Raw genomic sequence first — 9959 nt, 5'->3', positions numbered from 1 at the left:
AGGTTAGAGGCTTGTAGTCAAGCCCAGGAATAAAAAAGCTCGGCCTGCTGAGCCCACTACTGCCACCTGGGCCACTGAGCAACTGTCACATGCAAGATGAAATGGGTTGTTACAATGCTATACTACCATGTGGTATATATATATATTTTTCAAACTATTGTATATTAATATTTTAAATTTAGTCAGGGTCAATACTGCACCCTAGTCAAGCAAGTTGATGTACCAACAAAGTAGACCAACTCCGACTAGGTTGGAGGTCGGGGGTTGGGCCCACAAATAAGAATATTGCGCTTGTTGAAAGGATAGTTCACCCATCGGATATTCAACAATTGGTCATCTAGAGTAAAGCTCATGCGACAGAGGAATGCTGACCATAGTGAATTCTCACTCTCAACCTGCATTGGAACTTGTGTATTCTGCAATTTCACGTGACCGCTCCAAAAGAATATTTGTATTTAACTCATGGAAGTAATAAATAAATACACACTTGCACGGTGTTTTCAAACTTTCAGTCTATGTACTCCTAAATAAAACTCAAGCCCTCTAAACCAATAATAAGCTAAAAAAAACTAAAAAAATAAAATAAAATAAAATATTTTTGTTTTACAATGTCAATTTTAAGAATTATTAGTTTAAATTTTAAATTTTAGTCAACTATAAATTAATTAAAAATCAACACATTATGTAATGCATAATATCTTAACAACAACCTAAATAATAATAATAAAATTAATATATCTTAATTATCAATAATTTAAATTTTTAATTAAAAATTAAAATTCACAGTTTTTTAATCTTTGAAATCTTCTTAAAATAAAAATTATGTAAACCAAGCATAGAAACGAATTTCGAAAAGTTGAATAAATTTTCAAATTTAAAAGCTAATGTTTTATACTTTTAAAAAATATTAATTATTAAAATAATATTTCAAAATTAAAATATAAAATTATAATATAAGAAATTAACTTTACAAACATATAATATTAAAGAGTACAAATATTTTTTTCTACGAAATAGTTAATAATAAATTATAATAGATAAATTAGATACATGTCAATTATTATATTTAAAAAATTAATACTTGTATCATTGATGTTGAGAGAATACACATATTTATTTCTACGAATAATTAATAATAAATTTCAATACATAAATGAGATACATGGTAATTATTAATATTTAAAAAATTATTATTTGTACCATTTATGTTGAGATTTTTGAGTTGTGGTGACATATAAGGAAAGATTTTAGATAAAGTACTTTTTAAAAATTATTTAAAACGAAGTCCAGTTTAATTAGTTATCAGAAATATTGAATTGATAATTTATTATAATTTTTAAATTAATATAAAATTTATAATTTAAATGTTTGGTAAAAAAGACGTTAGTTTGATTGTTAAGGTGATTTTTTTTTTAATTATTTGTTTGTCTTTAAGTTTATGGAAACATGTTGTAATGTGAATTTGTAATATTTATAAAATAATGGTTAAAGTGAAAGCAATAAAATAATTGTTTTAATAATGATATTTAATCTGATATATTTGTCAATTTGTGACATTTATAAAATAATTTTATTAATAATAATAGTCCATAGTCCATTTAACGTATAGTCCATTTAATGTAGTAATGATAGTGAATGATTTATACTCCATTTAATGTAGTAATGACAGTGAATGATTTATTTCTTTAAATAATTGTTTTAATAATGATATTTAATCTGATATATTTGTCAATTTGTGACATTTATAAAATAATTTTACTAATAATAATAGTCCATAGTCCATTTAATGTAGTAATGATAGTGAATGATTTATTTCTTTAATTATTTTTCTAGGTTCAAGTATATGAAAACATTTGTAAATATCAATATGTAACCTTTATAAAATAATTGTTATTTATGTATAATATTATAAAATAATTATTATTTATAAAATATAAATCAATGCTTAACATTTATAAATAGTTATACTGATAATTGTTAAAGTGTGATATTTATAAAATAATTAATAATAATAATGACAGTGAATCTAATACAATAATAACGCTGCATCTGAATCTGTGGAAATTCCCACCACTCCAAAAATTCCTATTCAAATGTTATTATAAAAAAAACTTATACTTATAAAAATACAACAAAAACTAACTTGAATTCAATATGCCAAAATGAAAATTCTTTACCTGAAGAAAACACAATCCTAGCCTATTCATGTGCCGTTATCAATCCCACGAATAAAAAACACAGTTCGCCATCACGTTTGAGGTTTATTTTAGCTACGCCACTAATGGCCATAGATTTTAAATCAATAAGGATCCCTCAATATGTCCAGATCCTTGTACTTGTGAAGTATTCTGATATGGTTATTGATATTTCCTTCTCCCTATATAGCACTTTGGAAGGTCTGCAGGGGGCGGCTCCAATGTTGCCAAAGGACCACAACCGTTATTTACTAGGAACACCATATTCAATCCCCACACTAAATGGTCGTCTAAATGGCAGTGCAGAAACCATACTCCTATCCAAAGAATGAAGAAAATTTTCATTTAATATCGAGGGAGCAAATTCAATATGATAATAATCAAATTGAAGAGCAAATGAGTTTCTATATATATACCTGGATTGTCTGCTTTGAATCTGCCCACAGGCTGGTCGGTGGTAATGAGAACATCGGTAGTCTGACCGGGAGCAATGATGGTTACATCTGTTTTTGTATGGCTTGGTGTAGGAAGCATCCACAGCTACAACTGTAAATTTGTGGCCTGCGATCTTGAAAAAGTGGGCACTATTGAGTGTAGCATTGACCATCTGTAGAAGGTAAGGTTCTCCTTGTTTTACTAGAAACCAAAATGTTCATGCATCAACAATATGTATATGTCAATATTCAAGAAACCTAGTTATATAATTTCAATGCTTGATCTATGAAAGTAAAGTACTAACACCTGCCCTAATACCTGATCTATGATGTGGTTATTGATATTTCCTTCTCCCTATCTAGCACTTTGGAAGGTCTACAGGGGGCGGCTCCAATGTTGCTAAAGGACCGCGACCGTTCTTTACTAGGAACACCATATTCAATCCCCACGCTAAATGGTCCTCTAAATACCAGTGCAAAAACCATACTCCTGTCCAAAGAACGAAGATAATTTGCATTTAATATTGAGCGAGCAAATTCAATATGATAATAATCAAATTGAGGAGCACATGAGTTTCTATATATATACCTGGATTGTCATCTTTGAATTTGATGGCAACCCACCCGCTTATGTGACAACTCTCACCTTTGTTGCCAATTCAGGGACCCAAAGTCTTTTGGGAATATCGTCCCCTATATAGTTGAATCTAAGGGGAGGTTTTGATGGAAAATCTCTCATAAAAACACCATTAATACCGAAATAATAAGCTTGAAGTAGGGCGACATTGGGCAATACAAAGGACATGTTCATGCTCGCACTGAGCCTCGTTCCTTTGGGGCCTTGACAGGTGTTTCTATCTTCACATGGAAGTAATCCCAGACCAACTATGGTGATGAGGCTGTCATCTATGCTATGTGGAACGTCCACTGGGAGCTCTTTGGAATTGAGGCTTCACAATGTTGTACTAAATCTAGTGACGACGACAATTTCATTGTAATATGGAAGCTAAGGTAAAATGGGTCGTGTATTTTGATGTCCCACGTACTCAAAAATGGTTGTATTTGTAGTGTTATCGAAATTTCCTGCTGCTTGAAAATTGTAATCTCGGTCAGCCATATAGTATCTACCCACAGGTTGGTAGGTGGTGATGAGAACATCAGTAGTCTGACCGAGAGCAATGACGATTACATCTATTTTATATGGCTTGGTGTAGGAAGCATCCACAGTTACAACCGTAAATTTGTGGCCTGCGATCTTGAAAAAGTGGGCACTATTGAGTGCAACATTGACCATCCGTAGAAGGTAAGTTTCTCCTTGTTTTACCAAAAACTGAAATGTTCCTGCATCAACAATATGTATATGTCAATATTCAACAAACCTACTTATATAATTTCAATACCTGATCTATGAAAGGAAAGTACTAATACCTGCCCTAGAGCAGTTATGCAGGTCCCCTGGCCGTCCATTTAGGGTATATGCATTCGACAAATTGGGCGCACCACCAGTGCGGAGGGCTTCATCTATAACCGCGATAAGGTCAGCGTTCCACCATTCTCATGTTCAATTACAGCATTAATCAATATTATCCATTAAACATATATTAATGATTTCTGTATTGAAGATCAAAGCAACTCATTACCTATTATAAGAGGAGTTTCCCCGTGGGGTTTAGGAAAGGGATATGAGCTTTCTTTCTTAGGGTAGATTATGAAAGCTCCATGCACAGTAGCTAGGAGCCATGACACATGAGCATGCCACCACAAGGTTCCTTCTTGATCAGTAATGTTGAATCTGTATGTGTAACGTCCCCCTGGTTGAATGGGACATTGTGTAATATATCCAGGTCTATTAGCCCACCCAATATGTCGCTGCCTCACTCCATGCCTAACAGATATAATAAGGACGAATCTTATAATCTATAGCCATAAAATCTATCTATAAACCACAGCAGATAGGTAACGCATATCCATTATACATATTGGCTTTAATGCAACCTATGAGATACAATTTCTCATGTTTATGGTTCTGCCAAAAGTAGGTTAAGGTTATACATACAATATTAATGCTCATATTAGCATAAAAACTTTGACTACCTTTAATGGAACCATGAGCAACAAAATCCTAAACTGAAAACTCGCCTTTAAGGCTAATCTATATAATAAACAGGCATTGCCGCAGGAAAAATACTCTTCTTATTTGCGACTCTTAAAGAAGTCCAATTCAGGTTATAGTTACATATGAATAGTGGCATTATACTTGGCTCTCTTATAAACTTGAACAATAAGATTGTCCCTATTCCGTACATGAATCGTTGGGCCTGGTAGTTGTCCATTGACGAGGACTAATTCATACGTCTTGCATAGCCTCGTAATATTCTTCGATTCAATCTGTGGAGGCATCCAAACATCAAACATTAGAGGTATCCACTACTTGAGCCTTTAGGTGAAATCTTTCCTTCTTTCCTTTTTCAAAGCTTATTGGTTATAGAGACATAAAACTTCAAAATGGATAATTAACAAACTTACAATGAAGGTATATCTGTGGACATCTACGTTTGTGATGGCAGCCAAACAAGCAACAAATGAGATTAGAAAAACAAGCCTGAACGGACATACTGCCTGCAATGACATTATTACGATGCTGGCAAACCTTGAAAATTGTGTATCTAACAGCTAACGTCCTTCACTGACTCAACAAGTAAAGGAATGAATCGTTCAGCGACAAGTAACAACACTCGACACTGGATGCATTACTGGTCTATATTTCTGCTAATGAAGAGTGAAACCAAAGTGTTGTAGAAAGTTGTCAAAAATAATTTATTGTTGAACGACAAGACAAGTGGCATTATTATTGATTGTGAGTAACGGTAGATGCTTTCATTGTTTGAACTTTTAATCCAATCATGTTACCTACTGATAAGAGGAAAATGTCGAATCCTCAAAGCTGGCATCTCCAGCAACTTATCTTTATAGATATTGCTTACATGTTGTAACATCTTGTTGGGAATTTTTCTGTTAAAATTCCAAAACAAAATAGCTTGAACAAAACAAGGATGCTCTATTTTAAACACAGGATCTTTAACACAATGGAAAGCTAAAAAATTATTTACAGAGGACAGAGTTTTCACACACCAACAGATTTCTATTCATTAATAAAACTGTTGTTACAGAAGAGTCTTCCTCTCTCACAGAGGGATTTCACCACCAGAACTGTTTCAGATACAGTTTTAACTTTACTCTGTCTCTTCAGAAAAATAAAATCCTCTTGTTTCAATCACTCTGCTGCATTACAAGAAAAAACTTCTGTCTCTGTTGGAGAGTTCAACACACTGCTGTGTGGAAATTACACATAGATTTCTCTCACACTGTTGCGTTCTATTTTTCTTCGCACTACTGTGCCTCTCTTTTCAATTACACTGTAAACACAAAAAAACATTACATATATATATGACAAACAAAAGAAAATTTCTTCACGTTTTCACTTGCCATGCTGCCGTACAATAAAATTTAAATGGTTTTACCAACTTTTACTTGTGCCCATACTCCCGCTGATAGAAAATAATAAAAATAAAATCTTTACTAAAACTTAACAACCCATAGTAAATTACATTTACTATTTTACTGAAAAAACTGGTGGTAAAGAATCTTTTAATTCACGTCAAATTCATTTGCTGCAGGCCTGTACTTCAACCATTGACTTCAATTGGATCGCATCGCAGAATCACAAACTGCGGAAGGAAAAATGGAACATTATTATGTTGGTGCGATTTGCGATTTGCGATCGAATCGCATCGCAGAATCGCAATTGGCAGTCATCGAAGCAAAACCTTAAAACACATATAATGCGATATGCGATTTGCGATTAAGTCGCATCGCACCATCGCAATCGCAAAAGACACAGGTTGTAATGGAGGTGGTGGGGCATAAACGCGATTTGCGATATGCGATAAGATCGCATCGCAAAAGATAAATAGAGCTGCAGTTGAAATTATTATTTCAACAATCCCCTTTAATTTCAACTGCTGGGTTATCAATCATACCCAGACGTTTCCTTAAAAACTCAAAACTTTTCTGGTCCAATGGTTTGGTTAGAATGTCTACAACCTGCTCTTGAGTGCTGCAATGTTGTAAAACAATTTCTCCGTTGTTCACCAATTCTCTAATGTAGTGAAACCTTGTATCAATGTGTTTCGTTTGCTTGTGAAACACAGAATTCTTGGACAACGCAATAGCTAAGCTATTGTCACAAAAAATCACCGTTGTTGTTGCCTGCTCTTGGCATAGACTTCTTAACAGTCTCCTCATCCAAATCGCTTGACACACTGCTGTTGTAGTTGCCATGTACTCTGCTTCTGCTGTAGACAACGCCACAATTGGCTGTTTCTTGGAAGCCCATGAAAAGACTCCTGAACCCATGTGAAAAACATAACCGGATGTGCTTTTCCGATCATCCACACTTCCAGCCCAATCACTATCGGTGAAGCCAACTAAATCTGAACTTTCTGAAAAAGTATATAAAATGCCAAATCTATTTGTAACTTTGACATACCTCGGAATTCTTTTTGCTGCTTGTCAATGTGCTTCTTTTGGCTTCTCCATGAATCTGGAAATTAAACTAACAACATGCATTATATCCGGCCTAGTTGCAGTCAAATACATAAGGCTGCCAACTATGCTCTTGTACAACCTAGGATCAAAATCCTTGTTGTTGTCCTCTTTGCTGAGTTTTAATCCCATTACTGTGAGAGTGATTGCTGCCTTGTTGTCCTGCATATTGAATCTCTCCAACACTTCATTTACATATTTTGCCTGTGAAATAAAAATTCCATTTTCATTTTGATCTACTTCTATTCCTAAGAAGTATCTCAGCAAACCCATGTCAGTCATTTCAAATTCTTCTTTCATGACTGATTTGAAATTTTTAATGAGGTAGTCATCATTACCTGTAAAAATAACATCATCAACATACAACACTACAATTAAAATTTTACCATACTTTTCTTTGATCTAGACAGTGGGTTCTCCCTCAAACATTGCAAATTCATTTTCCAGTAGATAAGAATCTATCCTACTATACCATGCTTTTGGTGCTTGCTTCAGCCCATAAAGAGCTTTCTTCAATCTGCATACTTTGTGCTCTTGGCCCTTCTTTTCATAGCCTGGAGGTTGTTCAATGTAAACCTCTTCCTTTAATACTCCATTCAATAATGTTGAATTCACGTCCATTTGGTAAACTTTCCACTTGTTTTGTGCTGCTATGGACAACATTGCTCTTACGGTTTCCATTCTAGCAACCGGTGCAAAAGTCTCCTCATAGTCTCTTCCATACTGTTGCTTGTATCCCTTGACAACAAGTCTTGCCTTGTGCCTTTCTATCTTGCCTTCAGCATTACTCTTGGTCTTATAGACCCATTTAACTCCAATGACCTCTTTACCTTTTAGTAGCTCAACCAAATCACATGTCTTGTTTCTTTCTATGGCATTCATCTCCTCATCCATAGCTTCTATCCATTTCTTATCTTTAACTGTATCTTCAAAATGAATAGGATCATCAACATGACAATACAAAGCAAACAAGAAATTCATTCCTTCATCATAAATATCACTTAAATTTTTGAATTTCTTACCTATTTCACTTGGTGTGCAAGTGCTTGAAGACACACTTGAAGTTCCTCCTTGTGGTGTGCTCGGAGAAGCACTCTCATTTCTCCTCAAGGGTGTCCCTTGCTATCCTTGTGTTGGCGCTACTATTTGGGGATGTATTTCAGCCATCTCCTCATCATCTTCATCATGAGACAAACAGTTTTTAACATTAACTGTTTTCTCTATGCTTCCATCCCAAGCTTCCTCCTCAATGAATTGAACATATCTGCTCACAAAAAACTTCTTGGTGGATGGGATATACAACCTGTAAGCTTTGGACTCCTCACTATATCCAATGAAAATACATTTCTCCCCTTTGATGTCCAACTTCTTCCTTAGCTAATCTGGAATGTGTGCATAGGCCACACATCCAAAAATTTTCATGTGGGTGACTCCTTGCTTTCTCCCACTCCATGCATCTTCCGGCACTTTGTTCATGACTGCTTTTGTAGGACACCTATTCAAAATATATACTGCACAATGTACAGCTTCAGCCCAATAATCATTGGGCAAATGCTTTGTCTTCAACATGCTTCTCACCATATCCATGATTGTCCTGTTCTTCCTTTTGGCAACTCCATTTTGCTGCGGAGTGTACCTTGCTGTAAATTGCTTGTGAATTCCATTTTCTCTACAAAAACGTAAAATTTTTTTGGAGATACACTCACCTCCTCTGTCAGTTCTTAGAACTTTGATACGCATCCCACTTTGATTTTCCACAAGTGCTTTGAAATTTTGAATTTTTTCAAACACTTCACTTTTGCTTTTCAAGAAATAAGCCCAAGTCTTTCTTGTGAAATCATCAATGAATGTTAAAAAATATTGGCTCCCTGCTAGAGATGGAGTTTGCATCGGTCCACATAAGTCTGAGTGGACAATTTCTAAGGGTGCTTCTTCCCTTATGCTTTTCGCTGATGGAAAACTTTCTCTATGTTGTTTCCCCAAGATACAACCTTCACAAATGTTGTCTGGTTTCTCTATCAATGGTAATCCTCTTACCATTCCTTTTCTACTTAGCAAGTTAAGACCTCCAAAGTTGAGATGTCCAAATCTCAAGTTCCACAACCAATTTTCATCCTTTGGTACGCTTTGGAGAGCCTCTTGGGTCACTGTTGCAATTACTTCTTTGTTTCTCAAATATGCCTTTATTCTGAGAGGGAACATCATGTTCCTCGTCATCTTCACTTCAGCAATGCATCTTTTGTTGGGTGCTCTATCCATGATGGTGCATACACCATTTACAAAAAAAACATTGTAACCCTTTTGAACAAGCTGTCCAATACAAAAGAGGTTACATCTCATTCCAGGAACATAATAGACATCTGCTATGGTTCCTTTTTCACCTTGCTTTGTAAATATTTTAACTTCTCCTTTGCTCATAACAGAAATTTTTCTATCAGTCCCAAGTGTGACTTGTGACTGCACACTTTGATCTAAAGCAAAAAACAAAGCTATGTTTCCTATCATATGGTTGCTACAACCGGAGTCTAGAAACCATATGTCTTCACTGTTTGTTTCAGCCATGTTACAAGCTAAAAGGACATTATCTTGGCTGATATTTTCTCTAGTGATATTTGCACTAGATCTATTACTCATATCATGATGCTTCTTCCTACATTCATTTGCATAATGCCCATATTTTTTATAATAATAACATTGGACATTGGATTTTTCATACCTTTGTCCT

The 9959-nt window shown here is 34.6% G+C and overlaps 1 protein-coding gene across 1 annotated transcript; it reads right to left on the bottom strand.

The window, feature by feature from the left end:
• Positions 1 to 3635: 3635 nt before the first annotated feature.
• Positions 3636 to 5260, bottom strand: LOC149164941 (laccase-3-like). Its single transcript, XM_089429654.1, has 5 exons — positions 5156 to 5260; positions 4887 to 5017; positions 4270 to 4514; positions 4058 to 4183; positions 3636 to 3970 (listed from the first exon to the last, which is right to left on the bottom strand). The coding sequence occupies exons 1-5, from the start codon at positions 5258 to 5260 to the stop codon at positions 3636 to 3638; spliced, it is 942 nt and encodes a 313-aa protein (XP_089285780.1).
• Positions 5261 to 9959: the final 4699 nt, after the last annotated feature.

The sequence above is a fragment of the Pinus tabuliformis genome, chromosome 5_1 (assembly GCF_031772625.1).
Source record: "Pinus tabuliformis cultivar Carrire ecotype Pingquan chromosome 5_1, CPIR1, whole genome shotgun sequence".
NCBI classification, from domain to species: domain Eukaryota; kingdom Viridiplantae; phylum Streptophyta; class Pinopsida; order Pinales; family Pinaceae; genus Pinus; species Pinus tabuliformis.
This window is presented reverse-complemented; position numbering and strand designations above follow the sequence as displayed.

Bases quoted from the DNA above. Each gene is read 5' to 3' on its own strand.
- LOC149164941 (XM_089429654.1), bottom strand. From the start codon at position 5,260: ATGTCATTGCAGGCAGTATGTCCGTTCAGGCTTGTTTTTCTAATCTCA. The intron at 4,184-4,269 runs GTAATGAGTTGC...ATTGAACATGAG, and splicing joins GGAAACTCCTCTTATAATAG to AATGGTGGAACGCTGACCTT. The intron at 3,971-4,057 runs GTATTAGTACTT...TTGTTGATGCAG, and splicing joins GCATAACTGCTCTAGGGCAG to GAACATTTCAGTTTTTGGTA.